This window comes from Brachypodium distachyon, chromosome 5, assembly GCF_000005505.3.
Source record: "Brachypodium distachyon strain Bd21 chromosome 5, Brachypodium_distachyon_v3.0, whole genome shotgun sequence".
NCBI classification, from domain to species: domain Eukaryota; kingdom Viridiplantae; phylum Streptophyta; class Magnoliopsida; order Poales; family Poaceae; genus Brachypodium; species Brachypodium distachyon.
Window position 1 is genome coordinate 17,436,802 of NC_016135.3, and position 15,696 is coordinate 17,452,497.

The window sequence follows — 15,696 nt, forward strand, 5'->3', positions numbered from 1 at the left end:
GGGGCGCTCGGTAGGGGGATGCAAGGGCCCAGCACGTAAAGCAAAACTGACAATTACGTTTGCGGGCCGGCCCACAAAGGCTTTGGTATCATGGTTTATCGCGGGCTTTCGCCAAATAGGCTGCACGCCGACCCAACACCCGTAAGCCGTGTCCTTCAAGCATGGTCAAGCGAACGGTACGTTGTTGGCCCTCGAAAAAAAGCGAACGGTACGTCGTCTTGGCATCGACAAGGATAAAATACTCGAACATGTGCATCCACCCTTCATTTAGCTGCTCAATACGATTAGCCAGGCGCCACGTCCTCCGTCGTGTCTCCGTAAAAAGATCAAGTAAAAAGAGGGGGGAAACTTAAAATGGAAAAGCATAAATCGACATGGACATGTGAATCGAGGAACTCCAAAGAACCTGAATCGACTATGAGTATGACAACAATGATCATGCCCATGAGTATCACCGATTATAGCATGTAACAGTGCATAAGGATGCATGCCCGAAATGCTTGAGGATCATCTAGCCCGTAGTACTCGGCTGTGTTTGAAGGTTCTCAGGCGTCAGTCCTGATCAACCTTCTGTTTTATTTTCTGTTGCATGACTAACACCTTTTAAACTCTGTTCTTGTAGCTTCATTTCACTAATAAAATAAAATCAGGAGGCTGGCTCCTAATTAGCGAAAAAAAGAAGTAGTACTGGCCGAGTCCAACTGTTACACTGCTGCTACTTAATGAGGATGACATGGATCTATAAGACGACAGGAAAAATAGGTAGCGGGTGTTTAGTAGGAGTAATGGAGGATAACCACTGCTCTGTGCTCACCAGCTTGATCTTCTCACAGGCACCGCCCACACTAGCTCCATCAGCTATAAGTTAAGCCACCTACCTAGCTTGCCCTCAGCGAGGAAACACACAACAAGAAGATCAACTACGAGATGTTGCGAGCGATCCGACACGGCAGCCGCTACTCCACGGCCTCAGTAGCAGCAGCAGCAGCAGGGGCCCAGACCCAGAGGCTGGCAGGGAAAGTGGCCGTGATCACCGGCGGCGCGAGCGGCATCGGCAAGGCGACGGCCGCCGAGTTCGTCCGCCACGGCGCCAAGGTCATCCTCGCGGACGTCCAGGACGAGCTCGGCCTTGCCGCCGCCGCGGACCTCGGCGCCACCTACACCCGCTGCGACGTGACCGACGAGTCCCAGGTGTCCGCCGCCGTGGACCTGGCCGTGTCCAGGCACGGCAAGCTGGACGTCATGGTCAACAACGCCGGCATCGTGGGCTCCCTCTCGCGCCCGCCCCTGCCGTCCCTCGACCTCGCCGACTTTGACGCCGTCATGGCCGTCAACGCCCGGGGCGTGCTGGCGGGCGTCAAGCACGCGGCCCGGGTCATGTTCCCGCGCCGCTCCGGGTCTATCGTCTGCATGGCGAGCGTGGCCGGTGTGCTGGGCGGCGTGACGCCGCACCCGTACAGCGTGTCCAAGTGCGCCGTGGTCGGCATCGTCCGGGCCGCGGCGGGGGAGGCCGCGCGCGCCGGGGTGCGCGTCAACGCCGTCTCGCCCAACTACGTGCCCACGCCGCTGGTGATGCGCATCCTGGAGGAGTGGTACCCGGGGGAGAGCGCGGAAGAGCACCGCCGGATCGTGGAGAGCGAGATCAACGAGATGGCACGAGGCGGGGTCGTGCTCGAGGTCGAGGACGTTGCCAGGGCGGCGCTGTACCTGGCGTCCGATGAGGCCAAGTATGTGAACGGGCACAATCTGGTCGTTGATGGAGGGTTCACCGTCGGCAAGCCGCCCAACATGCCGCCGCCAGCGGCACGTCAGTGACGAGGAGTTCATTCGAAATCGGATTTTAATGTGCTGCTGTCAGTTTCGGCAACTCACAGTACGCTCACTCTTGTCATGGTTGGCAGCACACGTGTTAGTGCATGGCTAAAGGCCAAAACACGTGTTTTGGCTTACTCTCCGGTGTTCTCTTTCTTCTTTCTTGTGTGTTGTTTTTACTCTCTCTATGCCTGTTGACTTGTTGAGATATTGCGTGCATTTTCCTGTTGTATTGCGAACGATGGTTTGCATATTGAAGGTGTCAATTCGTTCCGTGCATTTTTGTTCTGTTCGATTCTTCGTTGCTCACGGTTTTTGAACCTCCTTTTGTAAAAGAAAAAAAGTGTTATCAGATTGAGTTTCCTGTTGAAAAAGTATTTTGCCTCCCGAACCATCCTGAAAGCTTAGTGTACACCCTAAACTACAAATCCGGCCAAACAACCCCCTAAAGTTTCAACACCGTTTACCCAAGATCTTCGTTTCCATTTTTGGAGTTAGGAGCAGGCTCCTGATTTTATTTCATCGATGAATCAAGCTACGAAGGACAGTGTTTCCAAAGGTCTGAGCCACGCAACAGAAAATAAAATAGAAGGTCAAGACCAACGGGTGAGAATCTAAGACCAACAGGTGAGAACCTTTTAACACAACACAGTATTGTATCATAGTACTCCTTCCGTGTCGTGCTAACTTGGGACTGATGGGTACAAAACTAAAGTCAATTTGGGACGGAGGAAATACAAAACTATGGTGCCGATCGTCGTAGATCTTCGAGAATTTCGGGCATTTCTCCTTATGTATTGTCACGTGCTAATTTCTGTGGGCACAATCTTTGTTCTCATACTCGATTTAGGTTCTTTAGAATTCCTCGCTTCACATGCCTCTTTACAGATTTGTGTTGTGGTCTAACGATGGTTAAGCATTAAAACTTCTTGCCCCTCGCATGCAGAGATGGTATACTCAGGCTGTGCTTCCTTCGAACACTTCATTGTTTTTTTAGGGTAATCACTTCATTAGCTGCAAGTCCAAGATTTGTACTGACACTGAATCAATCTGCTTTATTCCTTGGATCCTTATTCCAATGTTTTTATCTGAACCAATTTGCCTTATTCCATCGGATCCTTTTCTGCTTCTTACGGAATTTCCACTACAATGTTATTTTCTTTTTCGAAATATGCTAGGAGTATCCGTAGCACGAGTACTACCACACCACATATGAACAGTGACGATAAATTCTTGCGTGCAGATAGACAGTGGTGACGTTGAGCACGTATTGCCTTGCGTGCAGATCAATTGTGTTGCGTGCACACAAAATGCGGTGACGTTGAGCACGTAGTAATTAAACAATTCGTCAACGATAACTCAGTGGTCAACGACGTGCCTCCGGCGCCGGCATGTTGGGCGACTTACCAACAGTGAACCCTCCATCGACAACAAGGTTATGCCCATTCACATACCTGGCCTCATCGGACGCCAGGTACAGCGCCGCCAAGGCCACGTCCTCCGCCGCGAGCACCGCGGCCCCGCGCATCTCGTTCATCTCCCTCTCCACGATCCGCCTGCGCTCCTCGTCGCTCGCCGCCGGGTAGCACTCGGCCATGTACCCCATCACGAGCGGCGTGGGCAGGTAGTTGGGCGAGATGGCGTTCACCCGGACGCCCCCGGCCCGCGCCATCTCGCCGGCCGCGGCGCGCACGATGCCCAGCACGGCGGCTTTGGAGACCGTGTACGCCGGGAACGCCACGCCGCCCAGCACGCCCGCGGTGCTCGCCGTGCAGATGATGCTTCCGCTTCCGGAGCCGGTGCCGTTGGCGGTGACCATGACGCGCGCGGCGTGCTTGACGCCGGCCAGGACGGCGCGGGCGTTGACGCGCATGACGGCGTCGAAGTCGGCCAGGTCGAGGGAGGCGAGCGGGGTTGGGGAGAGCGAGCCGCTGATCCCGGCGTTGTTGAACATGATGTCCAGCTTGCCGTGCTTGGACACGGCCAGGTCCACGGCGGCCGCGATCTGGGACTCGTCGGTCACGTCGCAGCGGGTGTACGTGGCGTCAACGCCGAGCTCTGAGGCCGTGGCGTGGCCGAGCTCGTCCTGGACGTCCGCGAGGACCACCTTGGCGCCGTGCCGGACGAACTCCGCCGCCGTCGCCTTGCCGATGCCGCTCGCGCCGCCGGTGATCACCGCCACCTTCCCGGCCAGCCTGCAAATACTAATAAATCAATCAAACAAGATCGACGACCAATTAACACAAGGCCGGAAAGATCGAGACCAGGAGAAGTAGCGAACCTCAGGGAGTAATTGGAAGCGGCGGAGGAGAAGCGGCTAACGAAGGCAGACGAGAAGCTTGTCGCCTCTGCTGATCGGCTCCCGCCGACGACGGCCTGCTTCATTGCTCGGAACATCGTCGTGCCTTACCGTTTTATTTTGCCCTGAGCAGGAGTGCGTTCGTAGTGTGGCTTCTGGATTGGGGACGGATGGAGGAGCCAAGTTAAGCTAGGCTGGGACGGAGCAAGCAATGCAAGAAGTCAAACGGTCTCGTCTTCTCCGTGGCATTATCGGCGTCACGTTTACGTACTCCAGTACGCAACTCAGCTAAGCATTTTTCAGCCGTCCACGGCTCCACGCCGATCTGATCGCGTCCAGTGCGTTTTTGGATATTCGGCCGGGCACCACACGGATCGCTGCCCCACAATAATTTCAGGTGTCCAACTACCGTTAGGTGCTAACAATTTTCCAGTGACTTGGACTGGTGAACAGTTCACGGTCGACCTATGCATTGCACGCACGTACATGCAGCCGACTAGCCAAGCATGCGGTGCGGCTGGGAAGAGAGTTGTAACCTAGGGGCGTTGAAAGACAAGATTTACAACATAATGATATTCCTTGGGCCATTCTGGTCTGACAGTCTTACTATGGTTACATTATTCCTCATGCTAAGGTCGACCGTGAACTATTCTTTGAAGCTTGCCAAGCTAAGGATGAGAATCTGTCCTCTTTTGGATGGACAAATGGAGTAACTATTCTTTGACCCAGATGTATCATAGATGTTTTTCTTTCACTCTTTGGAGCAGGGTTTCATATCCTAGCAGGCCATTCCCTAAATTGCTAAACTGAAGGAGATCAATGTGAAATTTTAATGTTGCTTTCTGGTTTCTCTAGGATTTCACTTTGTCACTAAAATTTTCAATACTTATTTTAGCTATGGAACAGAAGTGAAATCGGGATGAAATCACAGTGAGACATAAATAAATTAGATGGAACCGTTGTGGTGGGTATTTATTTGCTTTGCTTTGTGGTTCGCTTTAGTTTAGGTAGACCCTAGTAGTTTGGGGAAGAACGTACGACACATAAGACACATTTCCATAGAATATTCTTGTATCTCTCCTTCCTCTTAGCCCCGTTACCTGGTAGACCAGGTGTCTCTAATTTTGAAAATTTCTACATTTTAAGCAATTTGCTAGACCTTAAGGTTAGTGGGCTTCGTCTTAACTTCTTAAGACCCATTTCAGGTTACCACACATAATGTGGGACCCAGTTTATGGTCTACTAGATCAGAATGGCGCGCGTTGCGTGTCTGTCAATTTCGACAATAAAATGGTAGGAGAAACACAAATATTTGGAAACACTAAGGATAAAAATTAAATTTTCATGAAGTAAAAAGTTGGCCCGAATAGCGTGAGGCTATCGATTTTTCTACGGGAGCAGTTGCTCTTTAGGATGAAAGCCCACGAAAGAACGGTCAGATTTTGTCCAAGTGGTAGATCCAAAGACCGAAATTGCTAGTGGCATGAAGGGGCTCAGTTTTTACTGTCCTAAATTTGTAAAATAAGGAGTGAAATACCCGTTAGAACAAGGTTTGTTAAGACAATACTTTGATCAAAATTTCTATATATGGTTTAGATAAAAGTTTGATATCACTATATACGTTACCATGATACTTATTATAGTTTGTGGCTTCATATTTTACCTGCCGTTTAATTGGAGTGATTCTTAAAACGTTATCTTAACAAAACCTAGGCTCCGTTGGCATTGCGGTGGATTATCATAATCTCTTTTTTCACCCGCTTTTCATTATTTTTGTGCTTGGCTAACCAACTTTTTCGTACTTTCGTATGTATTTTTTCATGCCAAATTGAGCCCTAATACATCTTATACTCGTATTATGTAACGGATTAACATTATTTTCCTATTGGTAAGTTTTTCTCCATGTGAACGCTTTTTCTCGAAGTGTTAACTAAGTTTTCAGTTTTTGACAATTTGTCACGACGCCACTAGAGTATTTATTATTTATCTAAAGCACATATTGCCATGTCACATGACAGCAGGACATACCAAACCAACAGCAATTCCTTGTACCCCAAATAGAAAGCTTTTTAAGGTATTTTTCATTTCAAGAAATAAATAAATGAAAGCGTCTTCAAAACAAATTCGTATTTAAAAGAGGAAATTTCATAGAACCACATTTTTTGTGGCAGTGGTCTCACAAAACCACAGTTGTTTCAAAAAATCTTAATCTCGATGATTAGGCGGTTTGATGGTGTTTCTGACGACCCGGGCCCACAACGTGGCATTGGAGACGGGCCGGGAAGGCTGACGTGACAACTGACTTGGGGGTCTGGGTTGCATTGGAGACGGGTCGAGGAGGCTGACGTAGCAACTGACTTGTGGGCCTGGGTCGTCAGAAACACCATCAAGCCGCCTAATCATCGAGATTAGGGTTTTCTGAGACTCGCTACCCCAAGAGTTGTGATTTTGTGAGGCTGTTAGTAACAATTGTGATTTTGTGATACCACTAACACGAGGTGTTCTGTAAAATTTATTCCATTCAAAAGGGTGTCGTGGCAAGCTTGGGGTACGAACACGAACCGAACACCTTTTACCCCTGCCCCGTCACGCACGCCCCCAATGGAAGCAGAGTACCCCCAAATAAACCCTCTTCGACTCTGCTCCGGGCGCCGGAAAAGGGAGGAGGAAGAAGGGCTTGTGCTTCTGTCCATGGATCTTGATGCCGCGGCGGAGATGGCGCCCGAGTCGCGGTCGCAGCAGCAGGCGGCGGTTCCGGTTCGTCTCCCTCCTTCTATACCTCGCGTATCTCGAACTTCTTGGGCGAATTCTGCTGGTCTGTCGCCGGATGCGTTCCATTTCCTCGGCACGCGATCTTGGGGGACGGAATTCTGGCGGCGGGATGGGTAGGGAGTGAGGATTCGCTTCTGCGATCGGGAGAGTGCTCCGCTCTTTCCGGATTCTTTGCTTGGGGGTTAACGACAAGTTCTTGGCTGTAAAGGTCGCGGAGATGGTGCGCTAGTTAGTTGGCATTGATGCGCTGTTCTAGAAACTTGTACATTTCTTGATGCGTATTTACTTCCCAACTTTGTGTGTGGAAGATTGATTCTTTGCTTATACCAGCATGATCGGGTGATTGGAGAATCCACCTGGATGTATGCCTTGCAGAAGAGGAGTTCTTTAACCTAGGTTTTAGCACCATGGATCAGAAATAGAATGATCTTTCGTAATGACTATATGTGGGCAGAAGGAGGTTTCAACTCTGTTGGGAGGAATTAGCCGTTGCAGGGAAGTGTCAATGGAGCAGTTAGGACCAAAGAATTCGTATATACTGCCAAATGAAGATCTCCTTTTCTTGTAACTTGCTGCCAATGTAGCCTAGTGTTGGAAGTGAAGGAATAGCATTTAGCATCCTATGGTGTAGCCTGCATGGTTAGGATTTGAGAGAAATTCTGGCTGTGTGGACATCGCTGACCATGAGAAGTTTAGGTACCATTGGGAGCTTCATGTGCATGAAGCTATTTCTTTTGTTAAAACAGATTGTACATGCTAGGCATGTATGGTTGTCGGTTGCCTGGCACAGAAACAGTAATGTATCTCAGGAAAGGTTTGGGGGATGGCTGCCAGATGTTCTGCTAAACAGCATAATAGCTAAAACCGACATGCCATTTAAGAGTTATTTACCACATTTATTCTCATTTCATTTTGTCCTCTGAGAGATGCTCGTTTTTGAAAATTGTGTGCCCTTGCATGTCAATTGTGATATGCTTCTCACATCGATCCTTTTCCCCCAAAAAAGGCATGCGGGGAACGGGGTTAGCCTTTTATTGTCTAGCGATGGATTTACCTTTTGTATCCAAATCATAGATAGGTTCAACGATCATATATTACATATGAATCACTTAGCTTTTGGCAGAGCTATTCAACTGTCCATGAAGGAATGTTTGATCAAAACCATTGTGTTATGAGGTTTCATGAACAGAAAAGGATAAGGTGAAATAAATCCTAACAACTATGTTTTCTTTGGAAATTCCAGGACAAGTTGAAAGCAGTGGCAGAAGAGCTTGGACATGAGATTCGAATTTTTTCAAGCACGACATTTGAGACAACAAGCAGGTTACCCAAGGCAGATCAGGGTACGTAGATTTATTTGCTTTCCTTTACTAAAATCCTTTTTTATGGACATGGCACTTGTGTTGTGACCTGAAAGCATAATTCATGCAGAGGAAGACGATGACTTCTATGAGCTTCAGCCTGCTGATTATTTCAAATTGGTTTCAAATAGGCTAGCAGGTTACAACATACACTCTTTAATGTTTGTCTGAGAACATTCACATTTATCACTTGGCATTCACTTCGCATTTCCAAACTGTACATACTTTCTAATTTAGTGACTTTAACCATGTTTAAAATGGTGACACCTTGCAGAACAATCAAAAGTTCTGAAGACTCGTAAAATACGGGAAGCAGAACTTGCTGCTCAACGGGCTAGGATAACAAAGGTAGGATTATTATTTGAATGTGTGAATCGTCCTTGTACCAATGCTATTGTTCCCCTTCTAGTTGATTGTATTTAGCTGTTTATGTTAATCTAGCCTGTCTTAACAGTACCTTCAGACATGTTTTGAGAACGAATGCATGTTGTAAAATAAATATATCTTCTAATTATAGCTGCTGGCCGCTGGCGTGTGAAATCTAGTTATAGTTGGTCTCCTCCAGGATCTAGTCCAGTTTGTTGCTAACCTCCTTAACTGTAGGCCATAATGAGGGTTCGATTCCCTGATGGTTACATTCTTGAGGCTGAGTTTCATTCATCAGCGACGGTACATAGTCTGGTGGATCTTCTCAGGAAAGTAATTGCTAGACCAGATCTGCCATTCTATCTTTGTAAGTTCTGCTCTTTTGGGAATGACTGATGCTCTATTTCCCGTTCATGAATCCCTTTTGTTTCACCCTGGTAATAATAGTTCCGTTTAAGGTAGCTTAATCAGCTATTAAATTTTATCATTAGCAAGAAAATATGTTGACAAGCAGGTAAACAACTAATGTCCAATAAATAGTTCCACCTTCCACGCTCTTATCACAGTTTTTGAACAAATTTTAATGCATTGTTCTGAGCAAAGGGTTCAAAAACCAAATTTTGGATGCTACTGCCTTTATGTGGCATTTTAAAGTGCTATACCTTAATAAAAAATAATTTGCTACAACAGTATGACTGTTCACTATACTGATTTTGCGAGTTCTTATGTCTGTAACACAATTGGGAGGAACTCTTTTCATTATGTTGTCCTCTGACAAGCTCGGTGCCACCAATGGATTACATATTCATTTGGTTGTTCCTTCAGTTGAATAACACCTGTGTCCAAATTGATGTGGTCTGATAATAGCTGTGATGTTGCATGTTTTAGATAAAAATATGCATCTAGAACCCATATGGCATATGCTGCACATATATAACTTTGGTTGAACTTGTGAAAGTTTGAAGATCCTCTGATGGCATCCATCGCGTTTTCACTTAAATGGGATTTCCATAGTGCCTCCTCAATTGTATGTTAGAGATGTAGCAGTTACAACTTACAACTTCTTAATGCTGGATCCATTGATTTCACAACAGATACAGCCCCTCCGAAGAAGCGGATACTGGACATGTCACAGGACTTTCACACAATCGGCTTTGTTCCTGGAGCTAATGTCTTCTTTTCTTATGATCTGCCAGAAGGTACGTATTGTCTTAATAACTAGTAGCATGTTGAGAAAATAAGCAATGTATATTTCTTAACTGAGGGTTTTAGCATTTTCTGTGTATCTTGATAAAAATCTCCAGTTTCCACTCATGTACATATGTAATGTTGTATTTCTACTTCTAGTGCATTTGGGGGCATACACAGGATCATGACTTTGAACTTTTTTCTTCATTTGCGTCTTTTCCATCTTATGCATCTGGATGAGCTGCCATTTAGGCATTGAATAATGCAATTTGTTTCTTGTTACTGCAAAATGTTGTGGTTACTAGCTAAATGCACGTTCGTTGCTACGGAACTAAAAAAACATATTACATGCTTCAGTTTTTTAAAATATTTATGTGCCCATATTTTTAAATTTTATGCTAAATAAGATTCCTCACAAAATATTTATTTGAGAAAAGAATTATCTCAAAAGTATATGTCAAACTAATCAACTATAATCAAAACATCATGATACATATATGCAGTGGAAATCAAATAATTGTCTAACAAGTTAGAGAGTAGTCTCCCTAGGTTGAACGGACAAACACCAACTCGAATATTTGTAAGTGTAAGATAAAGATTAGACATTTCGATATTCGCATGCTTTTATATAGGAATTCACATGTGCTGGACATGCAGGGTCGATAGATGGTGTAAAATCAGGACCATATCTCCGTGAAGAAATTCGAACTTTGGATGGACTGTCACTTCTCTCAAAACCTTCTGATCAGCCTGATGATTCTAAGACAGCCTCTGAATTAGCTCGTCAATCTGATGTGTTCCAATCTGATTCTGCAGCACCAGCAAATAAGAAATCATCGAAACCAAAGTGGTTCAAAAGGTATCATTGCTCTTAGTGCCATAATGTTAGCATCTTAATTTATCATATGTTGTGTTCGAGGGAAAAAAATCCCATGCTAAGTAAACTACACTATGCAATTCTTTCTGTCTCACTGTAATTTTTTGTTTATAATTGATATGTTTCGTTATGGTTATTGATGAGCAAGTTTGAACGGATTATATGGTATCATTCTGGTTGCTAAACTGTCTGCTGAAGTTTTTTTTATTCAGAATGAGACTCAATGGAAGTTACCACATACTTTTAAGAAAGTAATAGTAAAATATTCCAACAGTAGTCTATTAGTGATGGTGCTCCGGTAGTGTCAAAAGCTCTATCCAAGTAGTAGTGACGGACGAGCAGCAAACCTAGTTTTTCAGAGCATATCGAATCACCTGCAGAATCACAGCTCTCCAAGTAGCATTTTCACTTGGTAATTACACATATGTTAAGTAGCGAGTTGCAGTTTCATTTTAATGCAGGCATTTCGCACTGTGTATGTTTTGGCATGTCCGAAGAATACTCTTATCTGCTGGAGAATTCTTTCTTTCAGCTTGTCTTTTAACTTGTGCAAGATAATGACGGTTTATTTATTTAACCTTTGCAGGTGAGACCACCAGCACAGTAGCACTTTGCTAGGCCTTTCAGCACTCACACTGCATGGCTCGTCAACTTTCATGGTTCAACGGCTTCAGTTTGGAACAGGCTGTGCACCTCCATAGAATCGTGATTCAATCCTCTGTGCATCGCATGTTGTCGAACCATGAGAACTAGATCTCGTCCTTTCCGGGTGGTAGCATGTAAATTTGATGTGCCAACAACTGATCTGGAATTTGTTGTGGGATTGTGGCGCTTTCCCACCTTAGAGATGTGTAAAAGGCCAAAACAACAGAAACAGAGGAAATGCAACACTTTACTGCATGGTGCTGTTGCTGTCATTACAATCTAGCATCTTCATCAGTAGAAGGATGCTTTGAGTTGGCTGGAAAATTACCAATAAAGCATGTGGCTTCAGACTTGAATTACTTGCATTATCTTATCCTGTTTCTACACGATCGTGTTGCTTTTCTGCTGCATTTTTTATGTTCCCTCGTAAGCAACTAGTAGTAGAGATTATGATTGCTGCCGCGATGATAAGTCGCAAAGTTGGCATATATATTTTCAACAGCTAGTGACCCTGCCGAGTGGATGCTTTTGACAAGAAAGTCTCTGTTTGATACTATAAAATCTGCATCGCATGATCTCAGCCTCCCATGTCCCATCCCATGCTTAGTTTAGTGCCGCTAAATAGCATCTCCCTCGTGACCCCGTTTCGTTTGTTAAGGCCCAATTGCTGGGCTGCTACGGTTTCTATGGCTTATAGTGGAGATTGCTTTGCAAATGTCGTTATCGCTGGATGCTTTCGTTGCAGTTGATCTTCGAATATGTGGTTATCTGGCGTTGTGCTCACATTTGTTGGACATGCTTTCCCCCCAACATTGAACTCGTTCCGAAGAAGCAGTTAGCCTCTTCCATTTCACTTGACATCGCTTCTCAGAGCACTCGGGTATTATGTACCCTGTGACCCTCTTCGGATGAATTGTGGCGAAAAGATAGAGAATTCTAGTCCTAAGGGGAAACAAAATCCTGTAAACATGACATTTGAATCGTAGGATTGCAACAGAGGATTCGGGAAGGGTTTTACTCCAGAACACTTTTGTTTTGAAATATGACAGAATCCCATTCCTGCCGGTCTTGCTCTGCTGACAACAAGATGCCAGAGAAGAGAGGGGTGCAAATGAAGTCTTAACCGACCCTGCTAAACCAGAAAAGGAAAACGAAGAAGAATGAGTTTGAACCCTGAAGATTTTACAGCTACCGCTTGGATTTTCCAGGGCGCTGACTCCACCACATTTGCTGACTCGTCGGAAGGGGACTCGGAACAACGGAAGGTGGTTGGTGCGGCGGGATAGCAATAGCAGCCGGCCAGGTACACTGACTCCATTCCCTTGGGTTCCCTTTCCCCGGTCCTAGTCAAACACACGAGCCGCCTCCACGTACGGACGGAGTTTCCACCTGATACCGACCGCATCGCAACGCTTTCCGCGCTCCAACTTGAAAACCAATCCCGACCTCGTCAAAGGAAAGAAAATGATCGTCCAATTCTAACGTTGGTTTATATACGTTTTCCTTTTCCAGCAAAAAAAAAAATACTGCGTCGTTGCTCCGGGGTTCAGGCTTCAGAAGGGAACAAAACTTTCCCTCCGTCCAGGGAACGAACATTTTTTTACGTGGCAGGGCAGACCGGAGCGTGGCGACAGGCGAGCGACCCATTGGCATTGGCAGTAAACAATGCGACAAACCGGTGAACCAGCGATGCTGACCGAAGGCAGATCGGATCGGATCCTTCTTTGGTCTTAATCGAGTGTGGGCACGTACGTCTGCCCAAAGAATAGGCAAGAAAAGATATTCCGTTCGGTACACACGTGACCCCTTTGCTAGGAAGCTATGCATCTGAACTGATCCTGCCCATCTAGAAGCTTTTTTGCTGTTGTTGTAGTTGTATGTACCATCGATCGGGTCACTGTACTGCTATACGTATCGCGAAACTGATGATGTCTTTGCCCCGTGTATGTACTCGACAGAGGCAAACGGCAGATCGGTACTTGTCAATACTCAATGCCAGGACTAGTCATTGGAGACAACGAAAATACAGATCTGATAGAAACTGTACCGAAGCAATGGTGATCTGGGGACGATTCAGTTTAGGCTCCCCTGCCCACGGCCACGGAACATGCCCGCGTGTCGGGAGAGGTTACGTTGTCCCCATCAAAGTTTTTTTTTTTTTTTCAGAATGCGACCCAGCGGACGCATCATCGATTAACGGAGATGGCCAGAAAACCAGTTACAACACCATGGAGTGACCAAGGGGCCAAGACGGCCGTACAACGCCAAAAAGACTACACGATACAAACGCAAGGCCACACGGATTACAACACACCATACAACAACAACGCAAGGACTCGTCTTGTATCGTCTCCCGACAAGAATGGCGAGGGGGCGATACACCAAGCTTCAAAGCCGCGTCACAACCGAAGAGGGAAACATCCCGAGACCAACTCCAACTCCGGGAAGGCACAAGCCAACGCACCGCCCGCCCATAAGTGCCTAAGAGTCGGCGAGAGAACGGCGGGACCGAACCTGACCGAAAGAGGCGTCGACCTAGAAGAAGCTTCGACGACGTTATACATAGCGCCCCGGAAGCCCAAGCTCCGAGCGATGGCCGACCAACTACAACTGTCGCACCAAGGACTCCACGAGCCACCTAGACGTCGCCCCCAAGAGGGGAACAACATGGGTGTTCCGCCGCCGCCTAATCCGAAGAGCGGAAAAAGGGTTTCCCCCGATGCTCGAGACGGGGGAGAACGGGCAGCGTCAAGATGACGCCTCCAAGGAGGTGACGGCGCCCGCGGGCGTCGCCGTCGTCAGCTTCACGCAGGGATTTCTCCCGACCATGCCGTCAGACCCGACGCCCATCACACAACAAGGAGCCGCCTTTTGGCCTCATCGCCGTAGAGAAACGAGATCCACGTCGTAGGAGGAGTATGAGGCTGCGCACCATCTCACCACCACCACCAGGACGGGGACCGAATGGTGAGGACCCAACCCACCGCAGCCTGGCCGGCCACCGGCACCACCACGGTGCAGGCGCCAGCAAATCAGGCCTCACGCGCACCTCCACTGCCGTGGCTGCCCGCAAGGCCAAGCTGCAGCCTGGGCTTGCCACCGACACACAGGCCGCCGCACCGGCGCCACCACCGTCGGAGCTGACCGCACGCCCCGGCAGCGCCACAGCCCCCGCGGGCCAGGACCAGTGCGTCCACCATCCTGGCGCCATGGCGCCGTCGCCCCGGCGCACCACGCCATCCGAAGCTAGCCGCAGCTAGGAGCCGCCCACGCAGATCTGACCGGGCCACGCCGCCACCGCGACTTAGAGCCGAGCCCGCCGCTGTCAGGGCCTCCGGGTCCACGCCGTCAGCAGTCGCTGGACCACCGCGCGCCACGCCCAAGCACCGCCACCACACCACGCGCCGCCACGGGTGACCAACTGCCATGGCCAGAAAAGGCCCCGCCGCCTCCGACGCCACTAGGGCTTTGCCCAGCAGCGCTCACAGGCAGCGGCGAGGGGAGGAGGAGAGGGTAGGGGCGGCGCCGGCGACCGGATCTAGGGTTCCGCCCGTGTCGCCCCTTGGGAGCGACGCGGGGGACGAGAGGCTTCGTACATGTCCCCATCAAACTGGATAGCCAAGTAACCCCTTGTCTGATCAATTGCAAAAAATTTGAATTGTAAATTAATTAGTACTCTCTCCGTCCAACAAATGATGTCTCGATTTTGACTAAATTTGAATGCATCTACACACTAAATGTCTAGACATATCCAAATTTTGACAAATTTGAGACATCTTTTATTTGACGGATGGAGTAGAAACGTTTCGAACATCAGTCTTCTTCTTTTTTGTATAAGTGACACTAACAGGTAGGCACATGTATTACTACTCCCTCCGTTTCAAAACACAACTCATATAGATTTGTGCACTTGGACCAAGACAGCTCTCGCTTCTAGTGCTGACCACTCATATTGGATTAATAATAAATGGATGTGAGTAGTTATTGGCCGGGTGTGAGTATCAAGAGAAAAAAGAGGTGTGTTTTGGAACAAATAAGAAAAATCTATATGAGTTGTGTTTTCAAATGAAATGAAACGAGTAGTAAATAGAAACTTGCATCATCTAATGAAATTAACCATTCTTTTCCCTCCCAGTGAGTGACAAAAATCTGCTCGGGCAGCAGCAGGTCGACGGTTGCATGTGACTTTCCGCTAGTACCTACAAGGCTACGAGTCAACCCATCGAGACTCGAGCATTAATTTGTGGTTGTGACGAACACGTGGACTTGTGTCCTGCTTCCATGACATCGCACGAAGAACGTTGTTGTTTTCTTTTCCCAGGGAAATGGAGATCTCATTTACAAAATCTTTATCGACTCATTGTACAACCTCAACA

General features: G+C 47.4%; 3 protein-coding genes across 3 annotated transcripts; 2 read left to right on the plus strand and 1 right to left on the minus strand.

Annotated features, from left to right (window-relative positions):
• The first annotated feature begins 450 nt into the window (after positions 1-450).
• LOC100842106 (momilactone A synthase) lies at positions 451-2,100 on the plus strand. The gene has a single exon (XM_003581318.4). The coding sequence runs from the start codon at positions 928-930 to the stop codon at positions 1,813-1,815; it is 888 nt and encodes a 295-aa protein (XP_003581366.1). The 5' UTR covers positions 451-927; the 3' UTR covers positions 1,816-2,100.
• Positions 2,101-2,847: 747 nt separating this feature from the next.
• LOC100842415 (momilactone A synthase) lies at positions 2,848-4,358 on the minus strand. Its single transcript, XM_003581319.4, has 2 exons — positions 4,094-4,358; positions 2,848-4,007 (listed from the first exon to the last, which is right to left on the minus strand). The coding sequence occupies exons 1-2, from the start codon at positions 4,207-4,209 to the stop codon at positions 3,179-3,181; spliced, it is 945 nt and encodes a 314-aa protein (XP_003581367.1). The 5' UTR covers positions 4,210-4,358; the 3' UTR covers positions 2,848-3,178.
• A 2,314-nt stretch (positions 4,359-6,672) lies between these two features.
• LOC100827840 (plant UBX domain-containing protein 1) lies at positions 6,673-11,676 on the plus strand. The gene is made up of 8 exons (XM_003579957.4): positions 6,673-6,868; positions 8,127-8,226; positions 8,315-8,383; positions 8,519-8,592; positions 8,848-8,977; positions 9,705-9,809; positions 10,456-10,657; positions 11,262-11,676. The coding sequence occupies exons 1-8, from the start codon at positions 6,713-6,715 to the stop codon at positions 11,263-11,265; spliced, it is 840 nt and encodes a 279-aa protein (XP_003580005.2). The 5' UTR covers positions 6,673-6,712; the 3' UTR covers positions 11,266-11,676.
• Positions 11,677-15,696: the final 4,020 nt, after the last annotated feature.